Raw genomic sequence first — 12,265 nt, 5'->3', positions numbered from 1 at the left:
AGATCGCCAATAGGTCGACCGCGTGGGATAGGGTCGATTGCCAATTTCAATTTACCTATATACCCACGTCGTCCAAACTACCGGGGAAATTCACCCTCGGCAGGATCTGCGCGATCCGGGCCGTTACCGAGCCGGATCCGAGCCGTACCCCGATCGGAGAGTACCAGAATCCTGCCGGGCCGATTGCACGATTACGGCAACAATGAAGCCTCCAAGTTCCCGTTCGCAGCATGGTAAACCAATGATAGAAACACAGAAACGAGTTGATACATTCAACAATGGGGATATTTATTTACAATAGGCAGGGAGGGGATCACAGAAGAGCAGAGTTATCCAATTATAAGAAATGCAGTCAATGTACAAGCAAAAGCACTTACACAATTGCTTCTTAAAGACCGGCCCACACACAGAAACATATACACACACAGAAATGGACCCGTCGTGTCTTTATTGAAGGCCTCCAGCTCGAGGACAGGTGAACTGGAGACCAGAGCCTGCGCTTGGACCTGTCTACCTCGTGTGGTCTTCGACGATCCGGCTCGGCGGGACTCAAACCCGAAACACGATGCCACTCCAAGCACCAGGTACCGTGCTCTCCAACCGGCCACGCACCAATCGACATGGCCAAGGAGAAGATCAGAGGTGACGATGATCCAGCTCGGCGGTACTCGAATCCGCAACACGATGATGATGACCACCACAACGACAACTACGACCCTTTTCATCACCACCTCGACCCTTTCACCACCTCGACCCTTTCACCACCTCGACCCTTTCACCACCACGACGACTTCCACCACCTCGACTTCCACCACCTCGACCCTTTTACCACCCAGCCTGGCGTTCCTTTTTATTTCTTTTTCCTCCGGGTGAGAAAATTGCCGTCTGAGGCGCTCTCCACCCTCATTGGACGGGGCGTCGTGGGAAAGTCGCTCTGTCGCCATCTCAACCCTCATTTTCCGGCCTGCCATGGGAAAGTCGCTTTCTGTGGCATGATTGGACAAGGGGCATGCACGCCCCTGCTTTCCTGGGCGGAGTCCCGGTCTGAAGTGATAGAAATCTCCGCCCACGTACGTGGCCGAACGCACGTGGGCAATGGCGTCGGTAAGTGAAGTGAAGGAGATATGTTGTCAGCGAAACTCCACAGCGCACACATGTAATTCTCGTTAGACACAGAGAGGGGGCCATAACTAGAAACACACACTTACCGACATAACTGTTCTATAAATACCTGAATGTTGAGTGCAGTGAGCTTCCAAATTCGTTACAATACCTCTACCAGGCTTAATGCATTTTGTATCCCACTGTTGGGCCTGATCTGTATCCAGATCTTTACCAAAATCGAATCGGTTTGTTTGTGTCATACACCCAACCTGTCCAACAAGTTTCATTCCAATCCATCCTTAACTTGAGATCTGCTTACAGACAAACAAACACAGAGACTAATAGAGATGACATTAATTATATATAACCTCAGTTCACCTTCAGTGGCAGAGGTAAAAGTGGGATATTGTTTGAGATGGACTCGAGTGAAATTTGATTTCGTTCATGTAAAATGGCAAGCATTAAAAGTAAATACATTTTGATAATTGCCTGACGTTACATCTTACAGTGCACACAAATCCAAGCCATTCATTTTACCTTTGATCATTTGAAGATGAATTTATTTCCTTTTGAAATGTTTTCTTTATCAACCAGAAGGCACTCGGTGGAACGCATACCTCTGCCATGCAATTCCTGATCCACGAGAACATATCGGGCCCAATACATTTTTGAAATATCGTGCTATATATCATTTTTGGCCCTATCTCTCAATGGTGAAGAATCACTTTAAAAATTAAGTAATTCTCGTATCCAGATTCGGATTCGGATCTTCACCAAAACAAATCAATTCTTCCTTGTCACACACCTAACATGTCCACCAAGTTTCATTCAAATTCGTCCACAACGTTTTTGAGATGTCGTGTTATATATTGTTTTTGGCCCCATCTCAATGGTGAAGAATCACTTTTTATCCCCCGCCGTGTGGCGGAAGGGGGATATTGTTGTTACCCGGGTTGTCCGTCTGTCGTCCGTCCGTCCGGCTGGCTGGGCGTCAACATTTATAGCTGTGAGTGTGATAACTCATAAACTGTTCGCCATATCGATTTGAAATTTGGGTCACACATGTACCACCTGAAAAGGAAGAACCCTATTGATTTGGGCGTGGCCGGATCCAAGATTGCCGACTGGGGCGGCCATCTTGAAAAAAAGTTTTTTGTCATAAGTGGAAAAACGCTTATCTGATTTCAATTATTTTTCAATGGTGGGGATTCCCATCTCTGATTGTATATTTTAAATTCTAGTATCGGAATCTTCACCAAAATGCAATCAGTTCGTCCTTGTCACACACCAAACCTGTCCACAAAATTTCATCTGGATCCGTCTGCAACTTTTTGAGATATCCTGCAGACAGACAGACAGAAAGGGGTGAAAACATAACCTTCACCTTCGGTGGCAAAGGTAATAAATTGCAATGAACCAAGCCAGAAAATCCATCCACACCATAGTTGTCATATGCCTGGTGTTGGCGTAATGGTTAGGGTGGTTGGCTTGGGATCCTCGAGTCCCGAGTTCAAATCCCGCTCGGCTGTTGAATTAATACCAGGTGAGGGTGATTCGGTCTGTCATCCTTCCAAGGTCGCCAAAGTGAGTGCCAGCTTGCTGGGATGATTGAGCCATTCGAGTATCCTGTGTCGGAGTGGCGCCCCATCCAGAATTGTGCCCAATAGCCCAGAAGACTGCTTTTGCAGCACCAACGCTCTGTACAGAGTGTGGTCCCAATGGATGAATGGACAGTTGTCATATCTTGAATTGACCATGTTAGCTTAATTGGCCTAACCTGTTCCTTTGATAGATTAGGTGGAAACGTATAGTAACTGTTCCATTTGATTTGGTAGGGCACATTTACACACCTTTGATGCTATGCTGAAAGATGCAATTCCTCTGCATTTGTTTTTTTTTTTTAAACTTTGCTGGGGAGAGAGGGGTTTAGCCTTGTAAGACCTGCTCCAGCATCCCACTCAAGTGAAGGTCAAATGGGTGCCTCACTGGAGCAGGAATAAAAAATCACAATCTAAACTTTTGAGAGGATGGAGGGGGCCGAGGCCTGGCTGACAATGGTGACTTCCAGGTGCAATTCCCCTCCAACAGCTTTTTGTTAATGTTTATTTGATTCGCTCAGTTGTTGGTACGCAGTGGGTGTTTGAAACTTCTTCAGGAAATGAAAAATGATCGTGTGAAACCCAACACACATCGCCCGATCCAATAAGATGAAATGGTCAGGATGTATAGTGTGTCCACAAATTACCGTTCCACATTCAAACAGTAATTAAAAAAAAAAAATGAAATGGGATAGAACAATGTGGTCTGTGCTTGTGACATGACATTTCTCAGTTTCATTGTCAAGATCAGCATTTATCATCATCACTACACTTTCATATGAGCACTCCTCATCACATGAAACACGTCACGATATTCAGTCTCCTTCCAGGTTCGGTTCAGCATTCCTGCATTTACGGTCTCGATTAAAGCTCTAACCACCTCTTCCAGAGATCAGCAATATCAGTAACCCTTGTTTGGTACACTCCATCACATAACCCCATCAAAAATAATTCATAGAGGTTATATCCTGCAAACATGGCCACAAAATGACACCATCATGCCCAATCCATCGATTATTGAAGTATTCCTACAGGAAATCGCGTGCTATGTGGAGGAGCTCCGTCATGTTGTTAAATGACCTTTGGTTGCAGGTACGCCAATTATGGGGTCCAAGGTTCTCCAACATATCTCGGTAATTGTTGGAGGTGAATAGTGCCTTCAGCAAAGAAGACTGGCCCATTGATGCAATCATGCATTGGGCCACACCAATCATTAACCTTTGGGCTGTCGTGATCAAGATCTCAGACCTCATGGCAAGGCCCAAATATTGACGTGTCTGCGAACTTTCCCAAAACGTGGAAAGTTGACTTGACTGAAAAGCGTACACGTCATAGCATTCCGTTGTTTCAGTGTTCCAAAATGTCCATCGCAAACACCATGCATCATGTGCAGTCATTCAGCTTGAGTGCCTGCACCGGCTAAACCATGTACCTAAACAACCGCAGTCGCATGTGCAGAACTTTATGTACCGTTGAGTGGAGGGAGCTGCAGTTCCTTGGCTGCAGAACAAATGGACTTGGCGGTACTGCTCCTGAACGACTCTCAAACGTGTTCAACGTGCTCCAAACTTGTGCTTGGCCAGCCTGCCTCCTTCCTCTGCAGGATGCCACCAGTCTCCATAAACCTTATGGTGCCACCCATGAATCGTTTTTCACTGGTGTCCTGAAGCTTCGTTGAACCTGTGTAGCTTATTCGGTCTCCTCAAACCAGGCAACACGATGCACTTTCTCTTGTGAGGACGCCATTTTCAGTAAATGTGATGTCACGAGACACTTGGAAACGAAAAACATAAAGTCAAAGCCTTGAGAAAAGTTTTTACATGTAGCAAACTGCATTGTGCATCCCATTTCATTGCTTTATTATGGTTTGAATTTAGACTGGTAATTTGTAGACACCCTGTATTCATTTGGCAAACCTGTACATCAGACGTATGCAGACCAAGGGCAATGAGTGGTGAGTCACCTGCATGTTGAGGTTTTTCTTGATTCTATTTGTTAATTCCCTTGACGTGAAGGCCCTGTCACACCTTGACGTTTTAGCCAGCGTATGCTGATGTATGAAAAATTTGGCGAATACGTTATGGGTAAGATTTGTATACGTTAAGAGCACGCTGGCACACGTCGTAGTACGCCGACCTCGTCGCCAAATTTTAAGCATGCTCAAAATTTTTCGACGTATGCCAGTGTATGACTCGCACGTTCCACATACGTTGGCCATAAGTTGTAGGCACGTTATGCGATCGTTGACACACGTTACTTGTAAGTTACTCATAAGTCGAAACACGTCGAGGTAATGTTTAGCGTACCCAAAACTTATTTCTAACCTATGAGTAACGTGCTTTGAACTTATGTGTAACGTATCTCCAACGCATATTGACGTATGTAGACGTATTTGACGTCTTCCGGACAACCACAGAACTTGCTGAACGTGTTTCTAACTTAGTTACCGTATAATGGCGTATTGGCAGCGTTTAGGGGAATTGGTATATAAAAATGGGCTTCACAGGAGGAACCCGTCAGTGTTCCAGACTCCATGGTTTTTTTTTTTTGTTTTCTTTTTTTCTTCGGCGTGATGGTCATGTTGACACTTCGATTTCTAGTGCGGTTATGATTTAAATCGTTGAGAGGCAGCCTATTAATAGGCTGCGCCAGGTGATCGTCGGCGATACTCTGCCATGCGCTATGCATAAGTTAGACTATCGTTGGGCATAGGTTGTGAACGCCGACAACACGCTAAGCATCCGTTGGTATAAGTTATCGAAACGTTCTGTGTACGTTACTAATACTTTATGCATACGTCCAACTCGTTATGAATACAGTAAAACCCCGCTATTCTGAACACTTCTGGGACTGGACGAAAATGCGTTCATATGCGGGGTGTTCACATTATCGGGGATTAGGGTATCAACCGACCATTAACGCATCATCTGTATTCGATAGATCACAAAAGTCGTTTAATCAGTACATATCCATCTAAATACACATTCCACAGACAAAATGAGCACGCAATTATTGGCATTCAGTAGTAATAATACAATTATTCAAATTATTTGCCACTGAAAGATAGAAAATTGATAAGATCAAAAATGCAACGCAAAATTGACAGCATGAGAATCAAAATTTGAAATTTATACAATTACTTGTCTCTAAGCCAAGATGTTATAAAACTCTGTGGTTTCGATTTGGCATTCTCCAGGACATGAACTTGAACTGAATGTTCGATTCTTTCCAAAGGAGCGAGCAACTCTGCCCATCCTTGATTCAGAAAGAGAGTTTTAAGCTTTTGCACACAACTGAGTCCATCTTGTACAGTCACCACTTCCTGTCTTCCACTTCCTCTTCGTCCCCATTCTCTTTGACCACATTCTCTTCGTCATCGTCTTTCCACATTAAATCGTTCTCCTAATCGTCTTCCTCGCAGTCATGAACGCGCACCGTATCGTCACACCGAACGTATTCCTCGGGGGTCACGTCGTCGCATACGCCAATCTCTGCACCGCGCGAAATGAGCTCGTGCAGACTGAGGTCATCGTCAGCGTCCTAGTCACTATCGGGTGACTCGGAAGGGAAGCTGCACTTGACGAAGCACTTGGTAATCGTCGTCGGCTGGACTTGATCCCATGCATTGCTGCTCCACTGAACAGCATGGAGAACGTTGAAGCTCTTCAAGATTTCGTTTACGTTTGAAGCGGTATCGATCTTCGACAGCACGTGCCGGAGCAGCCGTTGTTTGAAAAGACGCTTCAGGTTGCTTATCACGTCTTGGTCAAGGAGCTGCAAGACCGACGTAACGTTCGGAGGCAGGAACTTTACGGTCACGTTCGTCAGCGTCACACCCATTGGATGAGACGGCGCATTGTCCAGGAAGAGAAGAATCCTCCGCCGTTGGTTTTGCATCTTCTTGTCCAGCGCTTTCAACCATTCAACGAACAACACCGAGGTCATAAACACTCGTTTGTTTGCTGTCCACGACACAGGGAGGGAATCGAATTTGATGTTACGAAAGCAACGTGGTTTCACTGCGTTGCCGATGGCGAGTGGTTTAAGTTTCTCGCCAGTCATACAAACGCACAACAGCAGTGTTATTCGATCCATTGGCGACTTTATACCATGACAGGAGTCTCCTTTTTCCACCAGCGACCTTTTGGGTCGAGCGCAGAAGAAGAGGCCAGTCTCGTCGGCGTTTAAAATGTCTTGTGGCTTTAAACCGTCGCATAGCTGTGGCAGACGCGTTTTCCACTCCTCTACTGTCGTCTGATCAACGCCACCACTCTTGCCGCTAACTGCACGTGCCGAGATCTTGTTTCGAGCTTGAAATCGGGCAAGCCAGCCGTTGGATGCCTTGAAATCCACCTCACCAATGGCAGTTGCGATTTCTAAGACCTTCGCTTTTACCATAGGTCCGCTGATAGGGATCCTCTTTGAACGAGCAGCATAGAACCATGTGTGCACGCGGTTGTCAATGTCTACGAAACTGCCTCCTTTTCGTCGACTTCGCGAAGATAGGGCCCCGTCTTCGAATTCCTTCAATACCGACTCTTTACGAAGTAAAATACCATTCACTGCGCCCAGCGAAATTCCGAAATCAGCAGCGAGTTTGCGTTGTGACTTGGAGTCCGCTTCCTTTACCAGACGGACTTTATCTTCCAACGGCAGATCATGATGCGTTTTCGGCATTTTGGTGTATCGTACTGCGTGAACTTCAATAGCAAGTGAAGATTGATGGAAAGGGAGGTGTGCCAGGCCTTCTTGTGCCCCTCCCTCAGGGGGAAGCCTCTGCTGATTGGACGAAATTGTAATTCTTGACGCTTATTGGTTGATTACCATTGATTAATTTAGAAACAGGTTCTAATTAAGTCACTGTATCTCTTCACACCCCGCTGCATTTTCTATCCACGCCATTGCGTCCAGTAAAACGAACTGTACGATGGGTGGTAATTACATACGGCGTTTGTTTGTATGACGTTTGCCATGCAGCCGCGGCTGAACAATTGCCAGGTTTCGCACTGATACCTTCAAAGGTTGGAGTAGCATTCACAGTGCGGGGTAAAAACTGGTTTGGGACTGGTAAAAAGCATGTTCATATGCGGGGTGTTCAGATTTTCGGAGTGTTCAGATTATCGGGGGCACTATGTACAGCATTTCCTATCTAAAAATTTGGGACTGGCCAAAAACGCATTCATATGCGGGGTGTTCAGATAATTGGGGTGTTCAGAGAGCGGGGTTTTACTGTACGCCCAAAACTGAAAAAAACCATCAATAGTTCAGCGTACGCCAGCGTTTTACTTACATTTTGATACGTTGCCATACGCTGGCTAAAACCTCAAGGTGTGACAGGGCCCTGAGCAGTGCCGCACTTCCATAAATATCTTTGCAGTGTTGCACAAGATTTCCCAAAGGCTACATTGGCTTGCTGCCATCTTTGGGCATGACCTCAATCCCTTTCATGACATTGCTGTGAATATTGATTCAATATGTATGAGTTGGCAATCAAAGATCTCATGATAATGTAATTTGGCAGAAATTATCCATCTCACCTCGTCGATTGCCCCCAGCTGTGACTGGAAATCTACAGAGTATCCTTTTATGTATCCAAAAAGCTTCTGCAAATAACTGTCACCTTTTTCGGGTCTATTTTTTGGATTGTTTCTGAAAATGACTTTGAACAATGGGCAGAGTGAAATTTCATTACTGTGCCCATGTGATCTCGAACTGCAGAGCCTTCATGGGAATTGATTCAAATCCTTGTTGGTCTGTTCATGTACATCAAAAATGTCTCGTCCAATTGTTTTTGTCTGAAATTGGGCCCGATCTTTCTCAAGCTGTCTGTCACTTTGTGGCTGGGTTATATTGGATTGTGTGCTGTGCGTTGGCTTCAATGGTTCTCAGATGTTAAGAAATGTTTGCTTGGCAAAACTGCAAACAAACCTGGAAAGTGGGATGGCATAAGGCCAAAGTGGAATTGACAAATCATTCAATAGGACGAATATGAAGAGTTGTCACCCATTCTGTTTGGATGTCATTTGCAAATATGTGGGTGAACTAAGGTATCTGAGAGTATGAATACTTGGGTCTGGTGAATTTAGTGGTAAAGATGCCTGAGTGGCAACCCGAAGCAGCTTTGTTAAATTGCAACTGAATGCCAAAGTATTAATCGAAATATATTGATCAACTCGCAGCTCGTCTTGTGAGATTAAGACGTTTGTGTCGGATAAATAGTTGTGCGATTTTATTATTATTTTTTTTTTTGAATGCGTACTAAATGCTACACACAGGAACCACTGTCCTCATCCTGTTGACAAATGAAACAAAATAAACATGGCTGCTGCTGTTGATCAGTAATGATTGCAATGTTAAAGAAGATTCAATCAAAGTTTAACTTTTTGTGGTTGTTCTGTCGTTTGTTACTGGATGCTGCTTGTACCAAGCTAACTGCCTGCACCTCCTTCCTTCTATTCCTACAGACATGCGTCGTGATGTGCAAGATATTTTTCGCATGACACCGCACGAGAAACAAGTCATGATGTTCAGCGCTACCCTGAGCAAGGAGATCCGTCCGGTCTGCCGCAAGTTCATGCAAGATGTAAATACCTTAGTCCCTCTGCTGTCCTGGCACGCCAAGGTTCCTGCCATTGTCCACCCGCTGGCGTCCAAATATTTCCTCACCTCAATGCGGCATACTTCTGTCAAACAAAGGGAAGGGGGGGAGGGTGAACATAGATTATTTCTTGAATTTCATTATGGGGAAGCAAAGGCTAGGAAGAGGAAGGGTCAGTCAGGCGCAGTTACTCGTGGGTTTTTCAAGGATCAGTTGCAAGTAAGTCTTCGTGAGATGGTGATCATGATGGCAACGCAATCAATAGCCTCTGCTTAGATGATTTTCAGGAGATTCTCCAAAAGCTCTATTTTTGTGAAGGCTATCTTAAGGAAGGCATTTGTCAGGAAAGTCTACATCCAGGCAGATAGATAGTGGTTCATTGGAAGACTGCAGCATCTGTTTCTCATGATTAGGGAGCATTTTTGTGTTGGTTTTTTTCCCCATCTACACAGTATTCCAATCATTTGGTGGGTCATTTTTCACACACACAAAAAAAAAATCCACAAACGAGCCCCTTTCTCCCCCCCCCCCCACACCCTTCAAATTGTTTGATCAAATTAGCAGTGCCAGGAATTTCGTTAGAGTTCAGTTATTCGTTTGGCTTTGCACATCTGCAAAAGATCTTCACACATGCAGAGAGGGATACATAGTCCAGATAAGAAGATGCTTTTGTCTGCGGAAGATGGCTTAGTCAGTATTCGGCGTGACTTCAGAAGATCCTCCGAGCGTTAACAGTGGAAGAAGCTTCACAGCCACCATGAGGCAAGGAGATAGATTACAAGGCCCAGCAGCCTCTCCTCCCCTTTCCCCAGCCCCCTCTCCAAAACCCTTCACCATCACCTGGGGTGCAAGCATTGTCCCCTTTCCCTATGCGGCCCCAACCTCTCCCTCATCTTCTGACCACCATCTCAGCTTCGCGGTTGATTCACCCCTGTACTCAGCGGGAGCAGCGGTACTCTGCAGCTCGAGCCCTGGCCTCTGCTGCCTCACCAGCTTCTCAACACTGAACGACCCCCTCCCCTCGCGATGCAACTCCATCTTCAACACTTGTCACGAGGCTGGAAGGGCTGGAGTATTTGTTGTTGTTTTTTCCATCAGGGCTTTGGTTTGGGTTTGTGACCTGATGCATTTGAGTTGGTTTTTTGGGGGGTTTTTTTGTCTGCTTCCCTTGGTGAGAAGCTTTCAAAGTCAAACTGGCATCTTTGAATGTTGTCAGGCTGACTCGCTTCATGCTGTCATTGTTTCTACCTGTCGTCAAATGTGGTGGTGTGAATCTTGTGCATCAGTATAGAATGGGTTCAATTTGTCTGCAGGCCGAGGAAACTTCACTGTTTTATTCTTATTGTGTTCATTTCATCTGTTGCTTTCAATATGGAGTCCTCTACATGTTTTTATTTTTTATTTTTAACGTGAAAATAGCAAAAATCCTGTCTACCCCCCACGCCCCACCACCCACCGCCCACTCCACATTCTCCACACTCATGCCCTTTGTAACCGTACATTTATCTTCCCTTTCCTCAATTTATTTTGGGGTCACCGACATTGTCAGAGTTGAGAGTGTTGCTGGAGGATAGCAGTCAAGAGAGAAAAGGGGAAAGAGCACCAATTGTAATGGATAAGATGTTTGGGTGTTCTTTTTCGTGTGTTGTTATTATTTTTAAAATATCATTATTTATTTATTTTCCTTGTGTTGTGGTTGGTGTGTTGTGTTTGTGTTTTTTTTTGATGTCACTCTTTGCTTTCACAATTCCATAAACACCCTTTTCATGTTCTTGCTGCCTTTGTTTCGGCGCACCTGTTGCTAAAGACCACATATGCGGGCAAGTTGTGAAATTTTTTTTGGACATTGCCAATAACACATTTACATCGATTCATAGGCTGGATTCCAGGAATTGTGGATTTGATTTAACCTTGTGTTGACATGGAACAAGTGACTTCATTTCTCTTTAAGATCAGCTTTGTAACCTTAAATTGCTGGTCCCTTGGTGGAGGCCAATATTGATGGGCGCGAGTTTGTGCTCGGAAAGCCCACCAGTCGTAATGGAAATTCCAATTGGGGAACCTGTTTTTTTTTCGATGATGGTTTTGCGCCTCAGCTTGTTGAGTTTCACATCTGGCGCTCCTGGCTTCCGCTGTGGTGGGCACATCAGTTGTGAGCATTGTTTGCTTCTTACAGCCGATGGAGGTGTTTGTGGATGACGAGACAAAGCTGACGCTGCATGGACTCCAACAGTACTACGTCAAGCTCAAGGACAACGAGAAAAACCGCAAGCTTTTCGATTTGCTCGATGTGCTGGAGTTTAATCAGGTGTGATTACCCTCCGACGCTTACCCTGCGCATCCAGCTCTTTTCTTCATTTTTTTCTGTCCTGGAGGACATGCTGTTGAGCGGTTTCTGCTCTGCTACTTCTGCTAATCAATGTTTTAACTCCTTAGGTGGTTATATTTGTAAAGTCTGTGCAGCGCTGCATGGCATTGGCCCAGCTGCTGGTGGAACAGAACTTTCCAGCCATTGCGATCCACCGTGGGATGCTGCAAGAGGAAAGGTGAATACATTTTGGGTTTGTCAGAATGTGTAACTTGGGAACTGAGCGAGCGGATGCCTGCAAATGCCAAAGGGGTTGGCATGATGACAGGGCTGCATTTGGCCCCAGATGGAATGGTGATCGAAACTAACAATTTCTCAATTGGTATCTGCATTAAAATGAATTTTGCAAGTGTGGGAAATGTCACTCTTAAGTGAAGTACTGTTTAAAATGCACTTCGTGGATTTTCTGCAGCCTGTGCATGTTCATGCTTGTGCGTCTTAGCCTTTCTGAAGCTGGTTTTGTTGCTGGTGTGGCAGACAAGGAAGGAAAAAATGGGGGATTGCCATTTTGTTGCATGAATCGTCACTTCCAATGGAAACACGTACATGTAAAACATGATAACGATACTTTTAAGGTCACGAACCACTCCACAGCCA

At 45.1% G+C, this 12,265-nt stretch overlaps 1 protein-coding gene across 4 annotated transcripts in view; it reads left to right on the top strand.

Moving 5' to 3' along the window:
- Positions 1–12,265, top strand: part of LOC147012947 (spliceosome RNA helicase Ddx39b) — a 39,598-nt gene that overhangs the window by 14,253 nt on the left and 13,080 nt on the right. For all 4 annotated transcript variants that reach the window (XR_015051123.1, XM_085854332.1, XM_085854330.1 and 1 more), the window contains 3 exons: positions 9,167–9,285; positions 11,477–11,608; positions 11,737–11,846. Coding sequence is in view for 3 of the 4 variants with exons in the window: in XM_085854332.1 (XP_085710458.1) it covers positions 9,167–9,285; positions 11,477–11,608; positions 11,737–11,846 (361 nt within the window). In the remaining variant the exon portion in view is untranslated. The remainder of the gene's footprint in view (positions 1–9,166; positions 9,286–11,476; positions 11,609–11,736; positions 11,847–12,265) is intronic.

The sequence above is a fragment of the Eptatretus burgeri genome, chromosome 14, assembly GCF_056783735.1.
Source record: "Eptatretus burgeri isolate ZD-2024b chromosome 14, Ebu_testis_v1, whole genome shotgun sequence".
In the NCBI taxonomy this organism is placed as follows: Eukaryota; Metazoa; Chordata; class Myxini; order Myxiniformes; family Myxinidae; genus Eptatretus; species Eptatretus burgeri.
This window is presented reverse-complemented; position numbering and strand designations above follow the sequence as displayed.